This window comes from Exophiala xenobiotica, assembly GCF_000835505.1.
Source record: "Exophiala xenobiotica strain CBS 118157 unplaced genomic scaffold supercont1.3, whole genome shotgun sequence".
Classification (NCBI taxonomy): Eukaryota; Fungi; Ascomycota; class Eurotiomycetes; order Chaetothyriales; family Herpotrichiellaceae; genus Exophiala; species Exophiala xenobiotica.
Window position 1 is genome coordinate 4780834 of NW_013562492.1, and position 19291 is coordinate 4800124.

The 19291-nt window shown below is 52.2% G+C and overlaps 10 protein-coding genes across 13 annotated transcripts; 6 read left to right on the forward strand and 4 right to left on the reverse strand.

Annotated features, from left to right (window-relative positions):
- The first annotated feature begins 3 nt into the window (after positions 1-3).
- Positions 4-2242, forward strand: PV05_06048 (uncharacterized protein). Its single transcript, XM_013462632.1, has one exon. It carries the CDS (start codon positions 131-133, stop codon positions 2105-2107), a length of 1977 nt encoding a protein of 658 aa, XP_013318086.1. The 5' UTR covers positions 4-130; the 3' UTR covers positions 2108-2242.
- Positions 1661-3361, reverse strand: PV05_06049 (uncharacterized protein). The gene is made up of 2 exons (XM_013462633.1): positions 3175-3361; positions 1661-3099 (listed from the first exon to the last, which is right to left on the reverse strand). The coding sequence occupies exon 2, from the start codon at positions 2799-2801 to the stop codon at positions 2244-2246; it is 558 nt and encodes a 185-aa protein (XP_013318087.1). The 5' UTR covers positions 2802-3099; positions 3175-3361; the 3' UTR covers positions 1661-2243.
- Positions 3362-3467: 106 nt separating this feature from the next.
- PV05_06050 (uncharacterized protein) lies at positions 3468-5471 on the forward strand. Its single transcript, XM_013462634.1, has 2 exons — positions 3468-4060; positions 4130-5471. Exons 1-2 carry the CDS (start codon positions 3649-3651, stop codon positions 4912-4914), a joined length of 1197 nt encoding a protein of 398 aa, XP_013318088.1. The 5' UTR covers positions 3468-3648; the 3' UTR covers positions 4915-5471.
- Positions 5393-7920, reverse strand: PV05_06051. 4 transcript variants are annotated; one of them, XM_013462638.1, is made up of 7 exons: positions 7589-7920; positions 7298-7513; positions 7178-7249; positions 6814-7127; positions 6614-6737; positions 5953-6566; positions 5393-5884 (listed from the first exon to the last, which is right to left on the reverse strand). In XM_013462638.1, exons 1-7 carry the CDS (start codon positions 7737-7739, stop codon positions 5879-5881), a joined length of 1497 nt encoding a protein of 498 aa, XP_013318092.1. In that variant the 5' UTR covers positions 7740-7920; the 3' UTR covers positions 5393-5878. The 4 variants fall into 4 exon arrangements, with proteins under 4 accessions (XP_013318092.1, XP_013318091.1, XP_013318090.1 ...); XM_013462637.1 differs by having other exon boundaries at positions 5393-6566; positions 6614-6719; XM_013462636.1 differs by having other exon boundaries at positions 5393-6566.
- A 152-nt stretch (positions 7921-8072) lies between these two features.
- PV05_06052 (uncharacterized protein) lies at positions 8073-9329 on the forward strand. The gene is made up of 2 exons (XM_013462639.1): positions 8073-8361; positions 8411-9329. The coding sequence occupies exons 1-2, from the start codon at positions 8148-8150 to the stop codon at positions 8584-8586; spliced, it is 390 nt and encodes a 129-aa protein (XP_013318093.1). The 5' UTR covers positions 8073-8147; the 3' UTR covers positions 8587-9329.
- On the reverse strand, positions 9275-12097 carry PV05_06053 (uncharacterized protein; the record flags this gene model as incomplete). Its single annotated transcript, XM_013462640.1, has 3 exons — positions 9275-10335; positions 10409-11878; positions 11929-12097. 3 exons carry the CDS (start codon positions 12095-12097, stop codon positions 9452-9454), a joined length of 2523 nt encoding a protein of 840 aa, XP_013318094.1. The 3' UTR covers positions 9275-9451.
- Positions 12098-13281: 1184 nt separating this feature from the next.
- Positions 13282-13473, forward strand: PV05_06054 (uncharacterized protein; the record flags this gene model as incomplete). The annotated part of the gene is made up of 1 exon (XM_013462641.1): positions 13282-13473. One exon carries the CDS (start codon positions 13282-13284, stop codon positions 13471-13473), a length of 192 nt encoding a protein of 63 aa, XP_013318095.1.
- Positions 13474-13967: 494 nt separating this feature from the next.
- Positions 13968-15318, forward strand: PV05_06055 (uncharacterized protein; the record flags this gene model as incomplete). The annotated part of the gene is made up of 4 exons (XM_013462642.1): positions 13968-14201; positions 14256-14458; positions 14545-14905; positions 15052-15318. The coding sequence occupies 4 exons, from the start codon at positions 13968-13970 to the stop codon at positions 15316-15318; spliced, it is 1065 nt and encodes a 354-aa protein (XP_013318096.1).
- Positions 15319-16268: 950 nt separating this feature from the next.
- On the forward strand, positions 16269-17430 carry PV05_06056 (uncharacterized protein). The gene has a single exon (XM_013462643.1). It carries the CDS (start codon positions 16516-16518, stop codon positions 17314-17316), a length of 801 nt encoding a protein of 266 aa, XP_013318097.1. The 5' UTR covers positions 16269-16515; the 3' UTR covers positions 17317-17430.
- On the reverse strand, positions 17206-19187 carry PV05_06057 (uncharacterized protein). The gene is made up of 2 exons (XM_013462644.1): positions 18803-19187; positions 17206-18754 (listed from the first exon to the last, which is right to left on the reverse strand). The coding sequence occupies exons 1-2, from the start codon at positions 19137-19139 to the stop codon at positions 17757-17759; spliced, it is 1335 nt and encodes a 444-aa protein (XP_013318098.1). The 5' UTR covers positions 19140-19187; the 3' UTR covers positions 17206-17756.
- Positions 19188-19291: the final 104 nt, after the last annotated feature.

Below are 19291 nucleotides of genomic sequence, written 5' to 3' on the forward strand. Positions count from 1 at the left end.
GTACCACGCAAAAAATGCGTCACTGTCGCTCTGGCAAAAGCCTGAGGGGATCAAATGTTCTGTTCGGCACCAAATCACCATTTAACAACATAAAACTGCACCTCTGCAGCAAAAAATCCTACTAGACAAGATGCTGGACGCCTTTGAGATTCTCACTACCTCCGGTGTCGTCCTGTGGTCTCGCTCCAGCTCCAGCATCGGTGCGACCGCAGTCAACCACCTGATCAACGATGTCTTCATCGAAGAAAAGGTCCGCCCAACGGTCGCGAACTCTAGCCATCCTACCTACAAGCACGACAAGTATACACTGAAGTATACATTAGTCAAAGAACTTGGTCTCATCTTTGTCGCGGTCTACCAGTCTCTTCTCCACCTTACTTGGGTCGATAAATTGCTAGACGATATACGGACAATCTTTGTCGAAGTCTACAGAGGGCAGTTGGAAGAGCTGGACTATGCTGCACAGAAATATCCATTTGACAAGTACTTCGACGAGGAACTGCGAAGATTAGACCAAAGCACAGGCGGAGCGGTTACTGCACAGCCTCCTCGCGCAGAGGTGCAAGAAGAGAAAAAGATCAGTGCTGAAGAAGGAGATACAGGAGGACCACCACCGCCGGAAGGACCTCAGTTTATCAAGGCGCAGCCTCGAGCTGTGCCTGTTCTGAACGGGGACTCCCCACAGGTTACACCTGTTCAGACACCTGAGACTTCTCGTCCGAGCACTCCTCTTCATGGGGTTGCAAGCCATCTGTTGGCAGAGAAGGCACGACCAGGAAGTCGAGGCTCTAGAAGAGCTAGGAAGGCAGCTCATGCTGTCACTCCATCTGCAAACGCGTCCTCTGGAGACGAAGCAAGAAGACCGAAAGCAGCAAGAGCCGCGTCTGCTAAGAAAGGACGAGTTTGGGGTCCTGATGGCGTGGCTGATGAAGCAGATGATGTCAACCTCGACTATTCAGCTGTCGGTGAGGAAGCAAATGGTGATGCAGGCGTCCGATCTCCACCTCCCGAGGCGATAAGTCAGGAAAGCTGGGGAACCAAAAACAAACAGGGTCAATTTGTCTTGAAAGATCTTGGTGATGAAGTCAACAACATTCTCAGCTCAGCGGATGCGGACAAAGCAGAGACCAATGGAGCAGGTACTTCGAGGTTTGGAGCCATTTCGGGGTATTTCAGAAATATCGTCGGAGGGAAGACCTTGACCAAGGAAGACCTAGAGAAGCCCCTGAGGTCTATGGAGGAACATTTAATCAATAAGAACGTTGCTCGAGATGCAGCAATCCGGCTATGTCAAGGCGTGGAGGCAGAGATGGTCGGCAAGAAGACAGGTGCATTCGAGTCTATCGACACTGCTTTGAAGCCGGCTCTGGAGAATTCCCTGAGGAAAATTCTCACTCCGAGATCATCATTGGACCTTCTTCAGCAGATCGAGACAGTAGCGAATCCTTCTGGCTCGAGAGCTCAGCCTCGCCCGTTCGTCATCACCATTCTCGGGGTCAACGGTGTTGGAAAGTCCACCAACCTGTCTAAGCTCTGCTATTTCCTGCTACAGAACAACTATCGAGTCTTGATTGCTGCCGGCGACACGTTCAGATCCGGCGCGGTGGAACAACTGAATGTCCATGTACGCAACCTGAAAGAACTGACTGAGCGAGAAAACCTCGGCGCGGTCAATATCTACGAACGGGGATACGGCAAGGATGCTGCCAATGTGGCCAAAGATGCAGTAGCATTCGCTGCCGCCAACAATTATCAAGTTGTTTTGATTGATACTGCAGGTCGAGCGCACACAAACACTCAGCTCATGGCATCTCTCGAGAAGCTTGTCGACTTCGCCAGACCGGATCTGGTGCTGCAAGTCGCAGAAGCATTGGTTGGAAATGACTCGGTCGGCCAGGCACAGAATTTCACCAAAGCGCTGGGGAAGGGCCGGAAGCTGGATGGATTCATTGTCTCGAAGATTGATACTGTTGGGTCCGGCATCGGAACCATGATCAGTCTGGTCCATGCTACTTCAGTCCCTGTGCAGTTTATCGGTGTCGGCCAGCACTACGGCGACTTGCGACAGTTGTCCGTGCCTTGGGCTGTGAACATGCTGATGAGTTAGCTGCATCTTGTCTCCTTTCACAGCCGTAGTAGGTTCACAATTTTGCCTAAGCCTTGGAACACATCCATGAGAGGCAGACCGGTAACGTTGATGCCATGCCATATTCTGGCTCAAATGAGATATGACTGAAAGATCATCAACTCGTCCCTTTTGTTTTCCTGAAGCACACACTCGCCACCCCTTGCCCTTTCTGTCCTCCAAATTCGAAGACAGGATACCTGATCCTGTCGTATACTTCGAACTTGCCAGTCTCGTTGGCGCTTCCAGTTGCTCCAGCTCCCGTGAACCACGAGGCAACCTCGTCCTCAGTCCAGTTGCAGCTCGTGACCAATAAAAATCCATCAAGTTTGACCATATCCAGCACTTTCGACGGGTAGAGCTCGCATATTCTCTTGACCCGGCCCGTCGAGGGCTCGGTGGTGGTCGAAGAGGACAGCGAAATCGCATCGAACGTGCCCTTATCCAGAACCAAGTCGAACCCACTCGGTGGTCCCTGCGCCGCGTCTCGTGGCCACCACGGCTGAGCAGTCGGATCGTCGTTGATCAGATCCAGCACTTCGAAAGTGATTTTGCCGTCGTCGGAGATCGAGGTCGAGGTCGGTGGACTCGGACTCGAACTCGAAGGTGGGAAGTATTGTCGACATAACTTCCTCGCCAACTCGACGCTTTGAGACGAGTAGTCCACGCCGATCATGCGGCCTGCATAGCCACCTTCGAGACGTAAAGAGAACAGCGCACTGCCGTTGCCTGTGCCGAGATCTAGGACTGTAGGCGCTCGAGTTGGCGCGCTCCCACGGCCGGTGTGGTTAGGTGACAAGGGAAACGAGTCGGACGTCAAAAATTCGAGAGTCTTCGCCGGTGCGCCGACGTCGTCGAACCAGGATTCAAGATCTGATGGGTCTGGTGGTTCGGCATCTCCTGCTTGATCATCGTCTTCCTCCTCGGCATCGGAGTCATCATTGTCGAGGTCGTTTTGGTAGTATCTATCCCAACTGTCGCAGTGATGGTGTTAGGAATACTCGGTACTTCGTGGACGAGTCAGGGACTTTTGGGGGGAGAGGACGCACATACTACTCCTTTGTTCCTAGTTCGCTAGGGTCCAGGTGTGTTGGGTGAGATGATGGGTGCGACGTCGTCGTCATTTTTCCCCGATGTCCCTTGGGATGAATAGCTTTGATTGCCCACCAAGAAGGAAATACCTTTTACACAAGAATTGCACCGTCCAAGTCAAAAAGTCGTTGATGAAGAAAACATTTCGAGTCCAGCATCTAATTTTATCTCAAACACCCCGCATTTCGCGCAGCCTCGTGAGCCTCGTCGATATGATTTTCTCACTTCCCCAATACCCTCTAGGTGCCCAGTGGTGGCCTCCGCGAGCTCCTCCCCCTCGACGTCCTGCACTCGTCCTGGCTGCGCCACCCTCCCCGACAGTTTCTGTGCAACTCACGGGGGCGCGTGTGAGGTGCACCCACCCTCGTTCAGCCCCAGCTCTATCGAACCCACAGTAAACAGTAACCGCCCCCTAGGCACCGTCCGTCGCCATGTTCCACTCGCGCGTCTCCGTCCCCGTACCCTCCACGCCCACCGTCGAAGACATCTTTTCCTCTGCGCTCTCGACCCTGTTCACCGACGACACACAAATCTGCCACGGGGTCCCCAGACAATCTGTTTACTACGACTCGCCGCGCTTCGGCAGGATTAGTCTGCGCATCCCTGCGCACCCAGACTTCGAAGAGGGCCGGAGGCTGTTTGCACATTATCTGTGGAACTCGGGCGTTATCGTCGCGGATGCTATTGAGTCGGCGTCTGTGCCAGAGAGTAACAATAATGTCCGTGACTCCGCATGCGCGGAAGTCTCGATCTCGCGCGACGACAACCAAGACCAGAGCGACGATGAGTGGAACAATCGATACTGGGACGTGCGAGGCAGACGCACACTCGAGTTGGGTGCTGGTATGTAGGACACGACTCGTACGTCATTTCCGACAAGCTCTGTTCAACTGTCTGACATGGTGGTCGCAGGAACGGCATTACCAAGTCTGATATCTGCGCTCTCGGGCGCAAAGAGTGTCACGATAACGGACCACCCTTCCAGTCCGGCGCTGACCATGGGCGCGATTGAGCAGAATGTTCGCGACAATCTTCGCAGGCCCAAGGCGGAGGCGACGACGGCCGAGCAGAACGTTGGTGACAACGCCGACGTCAATAAATCCCGGCCTGGTCCTCCTCCGGGGCCTGTTTTTCACGAGCAGGACACTGATGCGGAACCGAACGGCGTAGAGGGCTCGGGGCTAAAATCAAATGCTGACTCTCCGTTCAAAATCAACGCCGACATATCAGTGTATAGCTACACATGGGGAACATCGACATTCTACCTTCCCAGTTCTTACGGCAAACTTGCGCCCAGTCAACCCGAAGCATTCGACCGGATCATCATAGCTGATTGTCTATGGATGCCCTCGCAGCACGTCAACCTGTGCAAGACTATCCTGCGCTATCTCGACCCGTTAGACCCCGACTCCTGTGCCCTTGTCGTTGCCGCCTTCCACACAGGGCGGAGCATTGTGCGGAACTTCTTCGAAGTGGCAACGGGCGAGTACAAAGTCGAAAACCTGGAGGGTCGGGACGAGGACGAGGACGAAGATGTAGATGAAGAAATTCGAGCCGTCAAGGGTAAATTGAGAGCCGCCGAGATCTTCGAGATCGATACGAACGCTGTGCGAAGACCTTGGGAGCCAGTGCGGCCGAAGGAGGACAAGCACATGGCGAAGAGGTGGTGTGTTTGTGCCGTGCTTGTCAGACGATAGGCCTTTACCCCGATCTTGGCACCTTGTCAGCAAAGCAAGACGCACAAGGCCGAAAGAAGTTTGGAAGATGATGGACGAGTCTCGGAGACCGTGCGAAGCAGGTACAGAACCATCCTGCCGAGGCCTTCAAGTCCGGCCGATCTGTGTCAAACGGCCAGAGAACGGCAAGGAGTGGTAGATCTGTGGTTGCTTAGCCAGGATGAGGAGAGATCCCGGAAAGGGGGAGAAGACGTGGTTTCTCGAGCTGAACAAATCCAAATCTATTCAAAGAGGTCAAGGAGGTCAAGGAGGAGGTAAAACGGCCACACGTCCATCCCGTGTAAAATGTGGATACGATTCATCAAGGCAGTCGCGGCTCGAAGTGTACATGTCCCACACAGCCAAGTATGCCTGATAAAGGTGTCTGAGGAGCCGTAAGAGTAGGCGAGATGGTAGACCTGGGGACTGAAGACTTGTGACGCTGAGGAGTACATTTTAATGTGTTTATCAACGTGGTCCTTATTGCTTCATAGCTTCTCGTAAGATACTGATTAGGATTCTGCTTTGTTGATCGTGAGGGCATGCGGCCCAGCCATCATAGAATGTTCATCTCAATCATTGATCCTGCTAATTACATGTCCTCCAAGCACGTCGATGTCAATGTCGATGTTCGTTAATGTACACATGATCGATGAAAAGATCGACGTCATCCGTCATGAAGAAGCAGCTGCCATCTCACAATTCGTACGCTGCGGACCGCAGCCACAAAAGATGACAGCCTCATGTCGCGCCGCCTGCAGCAGTTCGTCCATCGGCCTGCATCATGCCCGCCCCACTCTTGTCCCAAGATACCGAGACCATTGCCATCACAATACCACCCAGGATAGCTTTTGGCTATTGATTACCTCCCGAACGCCACGCTGAATGCTGAATGCTGAAGAATCGAAGTCGTTGATATCAATACGAAGAATTTGAAGAATTTGGATCAAACCTGTTGAAATTGTAAGACGGTGGACCAGGAGGAGGTAAGTGGAAATGATATCGATCAGGAGGTCGTACACTAGATGAATGCGCTGGCACTGGCAGTCTCGGTGCTTTCGGCGCTGGCGCTTCGTCATCGCTCAGAGTTAAGTCAATGACATCCTCGCGAGGCCGCTTCGATCTTGAGGCAGACGGTGCGCTGGATTCCTCTCTTGAAGAAAGAGGTGGCGTTCTAACACTGTGTGGTGTCAGTGCCTCAACCTTCGGCCGAATGTTTGGTTTGTCTCCTAATTCCACGAGATCTCCATCGTCGTCGTCGTCGTCATCATCATCATCGCTTGGCGTAGGATTGGATTTCCGCTGGTTCGAAGTTTCGTTCTCCTTATGAATCGCCCATAGTCCATCAGGTTGTACAGTGACGGCTTCAGTATCTGTTGGCGTCGAGTTCAGAATGTCATTAACATACTGATCCAACACCAGATTTTCCCAGGGAGCCGCCTTGTTGCATATCGGGCATGTCCACGTTGGCGCTTGTTCTTGAAGTTGGAGGTAACATGCGGCGTCAAAGCACTGATTGTGGTTGCACCCGATGGAGCGACAGGGTGTGACGATCCGAGTGTATGCGACGGGGTCTTTCAAGGACAGAACACTCGAGGTCGCGACGATATCAGGGTCATCTGCTTTGGTTCGCACTACACATGTCAGTATGCGCTATTTGTACGGGACAGCGCGTACTCACTTTCTCTCAAGACTTGTTCCTTGCTGATCGTTCGCCCTCGCCGGATTTCGGAGACCAAGGAGTCAATACTTTTCTTCTGAGCCATATTGACAACTAGGTAGAATTTCTGTATAGCCGGTTTTGCCTGTAAGCATGATAATTCTTAACTTAGATATCGGACACAAAAGCGAAAGCACGTAGAAAGAAATCCTTTGGCACACCTTAGAAGTTAAAGCATAGATCATTTCCACGATATTCGGATAGTTTGGCGGCTTTTTCCGTAGGAAGTCAGTGATATCAGCTGGTTTTGTTGACCCAGGGCGGTTTTTTAGCCCTCGTAAATTCACTTTGACCTCGTCTGAATTGCACTTCAATTCCACGTTATGAGGAAATGCGATGTCGGATTCTCTGAATGGCAAGCCTTCTCCAGCACAGAAAACCATAATCCGATATGTCGGGTCCGATTCCAGTTGATCTGCAACCTGTTGGCCAAGCGTGACTGTGAGTCGAGCGGTCTCTCGGGACGTCTCTCGTGCTGGACCTAGGTTAGTGTGGCTTTGAAAGACACTTCTAGCGTGGTCGTACCTCTGCACTCTATAGTCTGGGTGAGCGGTCTGATTATGTTGTAGAATGGCGAATTCTTGAAATTGATCCGATCTGCTTGTCATCAGACACTTTCCTATACCTCGGAGGAGCCAGTCTTACTAGACGAATACGGAGAACTTGTTGAAGGCATGTTGGTGTATATGCCACGAGGATTCGGCGACGAAAATTGAGGAGAAGCGGAAGAGGTTGGCGTATGGGCAGAGTATGGCGAAGGGTAGGTGTGATTGTTGTTGTAGGACGGAGGAATGCCTCGAATATTTCCCCGTACCCTGCTCAAACCCATCTGATCATCGGCATTGCGCAGTTTCTCAATGTCTGTCCGAATGGCAAAGTTAGGCTGCGGTTCGAATCGAGCTGTGTGCGGGCAGTGATGTTGGGCAGTGGCCATACGTGCAATAGTCCTTATCTGGAGTTCACTCTTTACCCCCGACACAGGCAATCCCTCTGTTCTGAGCAGTGTTTTTAATTTTTCCACAGTTAAAGTCTTTACTTGAGCCACCATGGCCTGCACCTGGTCCTGCGCCTGCATGTATCCCGCCATGGTGGAAGGCGTGGTCGGCGGAACGGGTGGTGATTCGGATTCGATATGCACACGGTACTATCGTAGGTAGCCAGACATAGTTATGAGTGCACAATCAGGGGCACAGAAGGAAGCCCGGATGCTCTGGTATAGTCTTGACATAAGATCGGAGGGTGGTGAGGATGGAAGGCGGATGTCGTCGGTGGTACGAAGACCTGCGAAGAGATGTGATAGTCGACTGCGGAATGGCCCATAATTGGACTGCAAGGATTGGTGGGATTCCCACAGAATTTCTCTACTCGCTCGGCAATTCTTCACTTAATCGTCATCCAAAATTTACTCTTTCGTTCATTTGGCCCACTTGCTTTACCTTCCAGCGTTCTTTCCCTCCTCACAGGAAGATAGCGGCAGGTCAGAAGCGTTGTCAACATGGCCAAATCAGCTAGAGCCTCTAACACCAAACGAAACCGCCGAAATCTTCGTGCCAAAGTCTTTGGCCCGGCTCACGATGCTCGATTAGAAAGACTGTCTGCAAAATTACAAGAGGTGGCATCAAAGCCCAGTGTGACCGAAGAGAAGGCTATGGAGGTGGATGACACAACTCAGCAAGCAGAAGAACAGCCGACACAAGATGGTGCAGAAGGTGAGAATGTCGTAGAACGAAACCATATGCTGTGCTAATGCAGTCTTAGAAATGGAAATTGATGCTGAAGGAGTCACCTTGAAGCCTGTCAAGACTCGATCAGACAAGAACCGCTCCGGCCGAAAAGAACACCGGGTTTCCAAGAAGAAGGAGAGAAATATGATGGTGTTTGCTTCAGAAAGAGCCAGGAAAGCGAAAATGGCATCCAAGAAGAAGAGAAAGTGAAGTAGAGACTAAGAGGCCACATCTCGAAACACTTCATAATGATGGTCCAATTGCTCTTGCTCGACGTTGTGTGTCGAATGAGCGAATCTGCCCTCTGCAGGCGACGGAAGAAATAACGACGATGATGCCAGATCAATCTGAACCAAACCTCCTTGTTCGTCACATTAATACACCAAGCAGTCTAGCTGGGGCTTTTCCCAGACGAAGCAGCATGGATCAGCGGTGATCTTCACGTCCGATCCATGTCCATGGCAATTTCACCTGCGGCGACCGTGCTTGGGCTGGAAGTACTATGAGCTATCTCGATTGCTCACAAGAAATCCTGTCACGCCTAACACGAGCTCCTTTGTCACAACAGCGACATCCTCATGTCGTTCTGGTCCCGCCAATCCGCTCCTGGAGGATGTCAGGCTCAAACGAGATCTGTCCCACACCGTTGCCGAATTGACCGGATCTTGTACCTTGGTCTGGTCTGTTTCTCAGCGTCTGCAGGCGAGAGTGAAGAGATGGCAGCGCAGGCCTCTATGGCAATCTCGAGCTAGGAATACGGTGGACGTCATGCTAGGACGAGGTTCCCAGCATCAAAAAGATTCGGAGTGCCTGGGTAATTTGGCGTTCTCCCGGGTCTTCTTCCCATCATAGAACTTGATGCAAGGTGAATGAATTGACGGAGAATAACAACATGAACTGCAGACAAGAATACTAGTAGTCAATAGTGGACAGAAAGCAAAGTACTGTACCAGTCTCTCTCTGCGCCAGTGTACCACCACCCTGGCTCCCTCCAGCCTCGCGAGTCTCATGTCCACATCGTATGATATCTTCTTCTCCCCGACAATGCATCTCCTCGAAGACAGGGTGAACCACTTCACCAAGTCCTCCTGGCCCTTCTCTTACTTCCACTGATCAAATGATAGACATTGATCTTCGCATTACCACCGCAATTCTCTCTGTAATTGCCCTGACAGCCCACATTGCAATCGGCATCGCCGCCCGGCGACAGCACGGCGCCATTGATGACGCCCGCGCCGTTACAAAAGCACTGGTTCCCGTTCTCCACGCCCATCCACGCGTACCCCTTGGCGAAACAGTACGCCGCGCACAGCTCGACTGTCAGACTCGTTATCGTCGGGGCGCTGCTGCCGAATTGTGCAGTGGATCCCAGTGCCCTGGCGCCCGAAGGCTCGCTGTAGCATCCGACGTAGCCGTACTGGCTGCCGGACTGGTTGGGCACATTCACTGGGTTCGGGTTCGTCGGCTTGACGTACAGTGTGTTGTTGTACAGACTGATCGCATTGGGCCCGCCGCATGTCTGCGTGCTGTTCCCCGCGCAGGCCATGTTGCATTTGTTGCTAGCGAGCACCGTCGAGGCCGAGTTTAGCACGCTGCCCGCCAGACATTGGGTTGAGTACTCGAGGCCGAAATATGCTAAGTTCAGGGCTTGCGCGGTCAGTGCGCATTGGTCAATGGTCATGCTAGACCCGGAAGTGTAACTCGCGTTGAGCGCGCGGTTGGGCGAGGTCTCGCTGACGCAGTTCAGGTATGTTATGCCTGTCGCTTGCGGCTGTGGAGTGGGTGTGGTACTGGCGGACGATGTGCCCCCTGTTGTTGTAGGTGGAACGTAGTTGGATAACGCCCAGACGGAGATACGTGAGTTGCCGCCACAGAATTCGGTGTTGTCGCCGGTGCAGATGGCGGAACAGTTGTTTTGGAGGACTTGAGACGTCGAGATGGTGTTGCCGCAGTAGCATTCTAGAGATGTCAGTGTCAGATATGATACGACGATAGTACCGGAATAAACCAAAGCAGGGGCAGAATGACATACCTTGCGCATACTCTGTTCCGAAAAGCGTATATTGCCCTTTCTGGCAAAAGGCCGCGCAGTTTTCCAGCGACATACCAGTGCTGTTCGAGTATTTCGCGCCAGGCAGTGCTTTTGCGCCGACCCCTTCGACGAAACAACCCTGGTATGTCGCGGTGCTGCCGTCAAGGAGAGGCAGCCTCGACTGGCCTGCCACAGGAAGCCCCTTGAGCGATGGTCCGGAGTATGTCGTGTCATTCCAGATCTGCATGAGCTGCTGGCCACCACAATACTTGAACAAGTTGCCAGAGCAGACATAGTAATTCTTGCTCGCGCACGTCAAGGGATCCTGGAGGAGTTGATTCTGGGCATTGCCGCAGAAGCACTGCGTCGAAGCTTCCATGCCCGCCATGGCGTAGCCATTCTTTTTACAGAAGGCCGTGCATGATTCGATGGTCATATTGGTGTTGTCATAATATGAGCTTCCTACGAGTGGGCGGGGCGTGGAGTTGTCGAGCGCGCAGCCCATGTATTGCCATGTGCCGACCTTGTCACCAACAGCTGCGACGGAGCGGTTTTTGTAGTCCTGATTGTCGACGTTGTTGACGGTTGGTTGGACGGGGCAAATGTTTTGCGAAGCACGTTGAGGACCGCCAGTCGGTGGGTTACAGCCTGGCAGGACTGAAATCAGGCCATGTACTTTCTCGTTGATTACAGCTGGCTGTTCAGGGCAATTCTGGTTGAAATACGGATCTTCAGAGGCTGCAAGTGGCGGACAAGCACCGATTGCTCCGTTGTTGGTCGCATTAGCTCCCATGCATTGTTTGATGGCAGCCTCCTGGACTTGAGGATCCCAACCGTTGAGGAAATCGCCGTGAAAGCCGTAGCCTGTAGTGTCGCCCTGGGAGAAGACGAACATTCCTCCGTCATTTTTCGCAACGGTGTTGGGGAAGTAAATAATCTCGAGGAAAATATGAGGCAGGAGCACTGGATACCCAGGTGGACAGACACCATTATCCATACCGGACAGGTAGGCCACGTGGCTCTGGTCTGGCTTGTAGAGATTGACACCGTCCCAACAACTTTGGAAGTGGACTTGTGCGCGCAGACCTTGGTCGCACGAAGTAACGTTCAGACCTGGAGTTTCCGGCATAGGACCACTGCTGTCGAGACATGCGAAGCTTACTCTGTTGGATATGGGTGTAGGGCCGTAAGTCCTGTTTCCCCAGGTCAGAGTATTGGGATCAAAGGCTCTGGCTGCAGCATCTCCCGAGAGCACACGGAAACCAGGTGGGAATGGTTTCATGTTGGGTATATCGACACCGCGATCCAAGTAGTAAGCGACAGTACCATCGTGGGGAACCTCGATGAATGACCCGTTGCGGTACCGGTAGTACAGGCTAGGGGTCCAGTAAGCGCTCTTGTCGGATTGGACTTCGCATGAGGTGCAGAAAGCCGCCTGAAGATCGTTGAAAGTCGAGGTGGTGTTGATGTCTGCTTATCATCAGCACTGTTTGGGTGAGTAATTCCCGTCGAAAGCTTACTGTTCGGTCCGGCAATGGTGTGAGAGTGACCTGCGACACCACCAGGGGAGATGATTGGATCAACTCTTCCAACTTGAACGGTACCACAGCGCATACGCCAGAAAGCCTGGACATTGCCAAAGGTCAAGCTGAGCAGGACAGCCAGCAGGGCGCTGTGGAAGTTCCTCATCTTTGCGACCAGAAGAAAACCTGCGCAGAGAAGTCTGACCTGAGGAGGAGAGAAGGAGAGGGCGAGCAGGGCATGATTTTGTCCTCAAGACTCGACATCAAAGAGAAGAAATGGCTGCTTCGGGAAAGACAGTGGCCGCAATCGGTAATCAAAGAGTTGAGCGGATGCAGTTTCATTATGATGCAGCAATCCGTCTACCTATGAGTCGTGGTTGAGCTGGCGCCATCAGATGACATGGAATGCAAACAAAACAAAGGAAGTCGGTGATTTTGTGTGCAGCCTTGGGCACGTGGGAGAGAAAATCGAGAAGAGACAAAGGAATCATTGTTAGTTAAGGGAGGTCTGGACTCTGTACATTTCGAGGACTGTTCAAATCAGCAGCACGACTGCAATGTGGTATTCCTTCTGACTTTTTGACCAAGATGCTTGACGTGCGAGTTCGATTCGAACATTAATGTGATGGCTTCATGATCAGCCAGCTTTGACAGGGATGTGGCCTCTACGTGATAATATGTGATGACCATCTAGAGAAGTAGTTGACAAAGAACGACGTGATTTTTATGCACAGAATTGCTTGATGAAAGTCAGTCCAGATGGATGTTTTTGTCGGACTTCATGCTGAGCAGTGCTGAGCAGGAGTCTACGGAGGAGTATATATCTTTTATAGCACTTTATACGGATAATGATATCCCTTCTATAGCATTTCATACGGAGAAGTACTCGGCACTATTACGCGCATCCCGAACCCTTCCTACTTCCCAACGTCGCTGTTGGATTCAATAGTTCACGACTCTGCTCGTCCAGTCTCCCTCAGTCGCTATCCGTGTTTGTCCAGATTCGAAGATTGGTATCTGAATCTATCCCGAGCTCGGCCGAGGTCAACGGCGTGCCATGGCAAACAATGCATCCATTTCGAACTCCAGTCATGCACATCGGCCTAAAGAAGGTCCTGCGGGAAAGCAGCACGACTTACTTGGCCCTTTGATGCTATAGCTAGAATGATAAGACCCCCAGCGTACACTTTGGTTCCCCAGCATATCGCCATAGGCGGGATCGTATCATGTCCAGACTCGGCCAATGCGATAAGGGTATAACACAGCCGCCAGTCAAGCACGTATATAACATATCGCATCGGCGGAAGTCAATGCCTGGTATTCCTTGACAAGCACATCCTTCACTGTACGATGGGTTCCCATACCAAATTCCACGCGAAGCTCCGCGGTAACTTCCAGGACTTTCAACATGCTTTCACCAGCAAGCAAGCATTTTTGAAGTACCTCGAGACGTCCTGCGACGCCGGTAGCGTCGCAGGACCGGTCCGCAACAAATGGACGAATGAAGACCTTGACATCAGCCCTACAACCCATCACACGTAAAGATAGTATGATTATGCCGTTTTCTGGTGGTCTTATGGCTTCGCTCCGGGGTCCTGGTACATCGGAGTCGCGCTGCCTGTCATAGGGCTGACTCCCGGTCAAGCTTTGGGCTGTCTTTTCCTCGGGGTTTTCTTCGGTTCCGTGGGGATCGTCATGCACTCGCGTGCAGCTGCAGTGTACCACTTTGGCTTCCCCGTCGAGACCCGGATGGTCTGTGGCCTTCGCGGCGCATACTTTCCCATCTTGATTTGTGCCTTGTACGCACTTATCTTGGGGGCGTCACCATCGCGACGGGCGGATACTTTACGACTGTCTTGCTGCGTTGCATTTTCGGCGACAGTTTCTGGAACCTGCCCAACCATATACCGAAGAGCTCGAATATCACGGTGCAGCAGCTGATAGGTTTGTGTCCCCAAAGAATCATTCGAGGCGCGCAAGTTTTGGAAGCTGACGAAACGTGCTTTGCTGCTGCAGGGATTATTGGCTATTGGGTCATGACCTGTTGGACGATCAATGTTCCCATCCCTAAGCTGCCTCGAGCATACGAGATCCAGATGTTCCTCATCCCTCCTGTGATCATCGGTACATCTGCCATTGCATGCTCAAGCGTCGTTGACCGGTTCTTGCATAGGTCTCTTCGCTTCTTGTACGTTGACCCGCCGAGGACATACGCATCGGGATTTGACGGCGTCGAACGGAAGCATGGCGCGGCGTTGTCGTGGGCATTGGTAAGAAGTGTTCCGTGGTTGCAAAAAGGTGGAATGGATTCTGACATGCGACAGCTGTCTGTCGTTAACTCGGGTCTGGCCAAAACCACCACACTCATGGTCAACCAACCGGACATCGCACGCTACGCCCGGAGCAAGATGGCTCCTGTCTGGTCACAGCTCGTCATGTTCCCTGTGGCAAGTACAGCTTGCGCAGCCATGGGCATATACGCCACACAAAGCATCTACAATGCATGGGGAAACATGGATTGGAACCCGTGAGTTCGACAGCCCTCCTCTTCAGTCCAGAACTATTGTCGTGGTCGTCGTTGTTAGTGCACGAACTGACAAGGGCTTTCCTCAGGTGGGTGTTGAACCATGACATGCTGGACCATGATTTCAGCCACGGCCGGAGGGCCGGCATCGCCATCATTAACATTGTGTTCATTTTTGGAAACGCCCTCACAGAGCTCGGGGCCAATGTAGTCCCGTTTGGAGCGGACTTTATGTCCTTGTTTCCTAGATGGCTCAACATCAAGCGGGGCATGTGGCTGTGCTATATCCTCGGTGTCTGTACCTGTCCATGGCAGATCCTTGCGACAGCCACGGGCTTTCTCAAGTTCCTGAATGGGTACAGTATCTTCCTGGGGCCTTTTCTCGGTATGGCTTTGACGGATTACCTGGTGGTTGGCAAAGGCAATGTCTTCGTTAAGGATCTATACAAAGTGGGTGGAAGGTATTGATACTTCCACGGCGTAGCTTGGAGGCCGATACTGACGTGGCTTTTCTCTTTTGCTTTTATGGTACGTTCTAGACCCAAGTCCAATGCGTCCGGTGTGTGGTCTGCTTGCTAACCCAAAAACATAAACAGCTTCCTGGATTTGCGGAAACCTTTGGCACCCAGCTTGGTAGCAGTGGCGGTTGGACCCACCTGTATGCCTGTAGCTGGTTCTACACCTGCACGGTCAGCAGCATAGTCTATTTTGCATTGGGATTCGTTGAGAAGTACGCCAAAGAGGAAAAGGCCATGTCATTTGAGAGCTTAGGAGGTGCCAGTGGTGTTGTCCAGGAGCTGCACGCCGTCGATCCCGAGAGCGACGTGTCCGAGGTCAATCTCCCTGTTGAACAGAAGGTCTAGCCAGCACGTGTGCAAAGTCGGTGAGTTAGGAACACAGTAGTGCGTCGTAGTGATAAGATGCAAGAATTCCAAGGCGTCTAGATGCGAGACCAGACAAAGAAGCGAAATGAGCTCGAAGGTCAAGTGATACAGCCCATTATTCCCCTTTCGTCTTAGTTCACGACGCGTCGCGTCCGTTTCGCGTTTTTGGTAAAGCGTGGGCGGCGAGCAAGCTCAAATCGAGATCAGAAGCAACAAGCAGGCCTCTTCCCTGCAAGGACTCGAAGCATCGCCCGGGTTGACGCAAGCTACCCGTTTGTGCAGAAGATGTTTCATAGGTTCTGACCAGGCTTTTGACCCATGGTAGACAATCAATTCTCCGACGCCAATCGATACGAACGGGTGACGGAGCGAACTGGGTGGGTGGGCAAAGCTCGACAGCTACGACTACGAGTAGGAGCTACTGCACGGAGTACATAGTACAAATAGTGAAGCCGTGACCGGCTTGTACTGTATGCAGGTTGCTGCAGAACCGTTAGCCCTTTCATCGTGGCGCGCAGGTTGGAGATCGAAAAGATACTAGTAGTGGCCCATCGGTGACCAGGCGCGCCAGGCAAAGAAGAACCTCTTTTCTCAGAGCAGCTTTCACTGATGGTGATCAGGATTGAGGACCACTCACTCACTACCAGGTACCTTAGCAGAATCAGGATTACCCTGAGAATCAGATGACGATGGAGCTCTCTACTATGTACCATAGCATACGGAGTAGCTTGTTTAGGCCTGGGTGAGCCCCGTTGAACAACTGCGGGTGCCTGTGTGCCATGCCAGGGGTTGTTCCCGTCAGTGCCCGTGCCCGTCGCAGCTCCCGGCGCGTGGTCGATCATGAGTGATGGGTGCCTCCGAGTCCCGTCAAGTTTTAGACTTCCCACTGCCTCTTCCGTCCACCCAGTCCTGCATCTTGCATCCTGCATCTCGCATCCCTCACCATCTGCACACCTTCGGCCTCCGACTCTCACACCGCCAGTAAAGCACCCCCTCTTTGGTCGCATTGTCCATACCACTCGTCCTCGACCTTCGCTATATCCTTGCGACTGTCTCTGCCATCCGAAAACACCATCTTCCCAACGGCGCGCGTCACAAAAGCTTCCGGCGCATCCTGACCGTCTGCCCACGTCACTGCCAGCGCTTTGGCCCATTGGCGCCGTACCCTCGCCCGCCATGTTACTTCCATCTGCGTTCTCCTGCGATGGAGGACACTCGACCGAGTCGAGAGCCCAGCGACCCATGTTGCCCTCCTTCGCTGCATACCAACCACAACACTCTGTCCAAGTGCGCCCGAGCCCACTGTCCTCCAGTTGTCGCGCCCTGCACGCAATCCTAGGCGCCCCTTTGACGATAGAACGGTCCACTCCGCCTCCTCCACCACCTCAATCGCATGATCCTTTCCGAATATCGCATGAAGCAAACGCATCGAAACAGACACTACCACAACAACCACCGCGCAGAAGCACACACAAGAGACGGCGCAGCGACTTCGAGGCCGACCTCATCCCATCGGCAATGTCAGATACAATGATGGAAGACTGCCCACAGACCCCTCAGCCAGTCCGAACGCCCAAGAGACGGAGAAAGGTGCCATTGTCAATACCCATGGGTCTTTCGGCCGACGACTTCCGCGCCCTAGACACTCCGTCTGAAGAGAAAGAGGACCTTGACCTCGACATGCCCATCATGAGTCCCTTTGTGAGCAACACGCATTCAGATCAAGACTCTGCATACGGATCATCGCCGTCAATAGACGATTCGGACTGGACCATCGACGACGATAGAATGCTTGTCGAGACTGTCCTCGAGAAACTAAAACTCTCCAAGCGAGACTGGAATGATTGTGCAAGAAAATTGGGAAAGGACAAAGACAGCCTGGGCAGGCGATGGAGTCTTCTCGTAGGAGAAGGTAACGTCGGTCTGAGAAGAGGAGGGAGGATTTCAAGAACAGACTTGGACATTCCGTCTTGGTAGCCTTGTTCCTACCACCCAGTTCTTGATTTGTATAAGTACATTTATCATCTTGTTTCTCGCCCGCTCCAGCGAGTCGGCCATTCATAGATACCCTCATATCATGCAATTTATGTCCTTTGATTTCCTTCACGTGTCGTCACATTGTTACGCCGTACGGACAAGGAGTCCGAGTATCTCCTGATTCGTCACCATTTGTGATCACTTCAAGCTTTCGTCCACAGTATGATGACTTTTGTAGTCATTGTCGGTTTTGTATGGTATTGCATCGTATCGGTAGCAGGAGAAAGTACGGCTGGGCGACAGTTGCGATGCCGAGTCATTAGCCATCGGTGGCCCTGCAGACCGCTTCATGTGCATCCAGACACATGACTTGGGTGGCTGTATCAGTCAGCCAAATCCCATAACACTGCTCGCGACAAGAGCAGCGTGGTCATGGTGCTTCAGAATCGTATCTCATAACTCCCAGCTTTAGTCATGTAGCGAACCCATTTAACACTGCTGTAGTTGTTCTTTTCGAAAACCTTCAGATATCGAACCAACAAACCTGAGCTGGTAAACATGAGCAGTGAAAAGTTCATGCTAAGAGGTGGCCGTGACCAGGCCTTTTGGTTGGTCATGCTAGTAAGATGTGCTTCAGCACTAAGCACAAACTCGCTACCGCCGGTAAATCGCGCAATCTTCCAAACGATGCAGTTGTTCTCGGGTTCGTACTTGGCTTTGCCTTGCGTGGTCCTCTCCGTGATGCTGGCAGTGTTCAGTGGTGTTGGTATTCGTATCACCACATTGGTCGCAAACAGCTTGCTGCCGTAGTTCGCTTTGACAGCGATACTGTATTCCACCTTGGTTGTGCCGACCTCACGAACAATAGCATGCACTTTGAAGGGTAGGTTGACGTTCTCAACCGCCCGGTACCGCATAAGCTCGAATTCTCCGTCTGGAGGGACAAAGGATATCGTTCGGTCCGTCTCAAATTTGCCAAGTTGTACGCACTGATGGAACTGACAATCTTCCAAGGTCACCGAACCTGCGGCCGCTCGGGTGGCCTTCCTCCTGCCCTCTTGGCTGCTGATAGGGCCGTCCAAGCCATGAGCGATTTGTCCAACAACTAGTTGGTCATTCAGCCCGAATTTGCACTCAGGTGTACCAGTCAAGTATGCCCTCATGACGATCTGACCGGTAACATCTGCCCTCAACACCGTCCCCGTCGCGCTCATGAGCAGATTCACATCCTCTATGACATCCACGAAAGCCTCGTTCTTGCGGTATTTGATATCTCCTCTTCTCCACGACTGGGCACCCGTGGCCTGCATTGTGATTTTGGAAGTATCGCTGGACGGTGCGGATACGGACCGAATGGCAGAGGAGATGTTGTCAGGTGTAATGTACATCTTGAGGACGTCGACATCGGTGTTTTGAGGGTATCCAAAGTCGAGAATCTCTATGAGTAGGGTAAGTCAAAGCATTTGGAATGAAGCGTGTCTATTACCATCGAGTAGTTCATAGATCAGGACAAAGTTGTTCTTAACAGCCTCCTCATCGAACTTTCCAAAGTACTGTTTCCCCAGACCAATAAACCTGTAGAGGAATTCGAAGACAATGGCAGCATTGGCATTGCTTTTAGTGACAGCAACAAGATAGATGTTCTCGTGCTTAACATGGCTGAAGGTCGTTGAACCCAGGGTAAGGATGGGTGATCTGACTTGGGCATTGGAGATGACCTGGATGCGAAAGATGTCTGCAAGTCGAGGGCGGCAATCGGGACGAAATGCTCGAAAGATCAGGTTCTCACCCTTCTGATTGAAGAGGAGAATACCGCTCAACATGTTGGCTTTAGCAGCCTTAATGGCCGCTTCACAAGAGAATTGAAAGTTGAGTAGTTTACGAACGACTGGGGATTGTAGGAAGGGGAGGCATCGGACTTTATTTCTCCGATTCAGCCTCACGCAGCCTCATCAGCCATCCCAGAGTTACTTCC

Bases quoted from the DNA above. Each gene is read 5' to 3' on its own strand.
- PV05_06048 (XM_013462632.1), top strand. From the start codon at position 131: ATGCTGGACGCCTTTGAGATTCTCACTACCTCCGGTGTCGTCCTGTGG.
- PV05_06049 (XM_013462633.1), bottom strand. From the start codon at position 2,801: ATGATCGGCGTGGACTACTCGTCTCAAAGCGTCGAGTTGGCGAGGAAG.
- PV05_06050 (XM_013462634.1), top strand. From the start codon at position 3,649: ATGTTCCACTCGCGCGTCTCCGTCCCCGTACCCTCCACGCCCACCGTC. The intron at 4,061-4,129 runs GTATGTAGGACA...TGGTGGTCGCAG, and splicing joins CACACTCGAGTTGGGTGCTG to GAACGGCATTACCAAGTCTG.
- PV05_06051 (XM_013462635.1), bottom strand. From the start codon at position 7,739: ATGGCGGGATACATGCAGGCGCAGGACCAGGTGCAGGCCATGGTGGCT. The intron at 7,128-7,177 runs GTACGACCACGC...ACCTAGGTCCAG, and splicing joins CCAGACTATAGAGTGCAGAG to CACGAGAGACGTCCCGAGAG. The intron at 6,567-6,613 runs GTGAGTACGCGC...TGACATGTGTAG, and splicing joins GGAACAAGTCTTGAGAGAAA to TGCGAACCAAAGCAGATGAC.
- PV05_06052 (XM_013462639.1), top strand. From the start codon at position 8,148: ATGGCCAAATCAGCTAGAGCCTCTAACACCAAACGAAACCGCCGAAAT. The intron at 8,362-8,410 runs GTGAGAATGTCG...ATGCAGTCTTAG, and splicing joins GACACAAGATGGTGCAGAAG to AAATGGAAATTGATGCTGAA.
- PV05_06056 (XM_013462643.1), top strand. From the start codon at position 16,516: ATGTTACTTCCATCTGCGTTCTCCTGCGATGGAGGACACTCGACCGAG.
- PV05_06057 (XM_013462644.1), bottom strand. From the start codon at position 19,139: ATGTTGAGCGGTATTCTCCTCTTCAATCAGAAGGGTGAGAACCTGATC. The intron at 18,755-18,802 runs GTAATAGACACG...CCCTACTCATAG, and splicing joins GATCTATGAACTACTCGATG to AGATTCTCGACTTTGGATAC.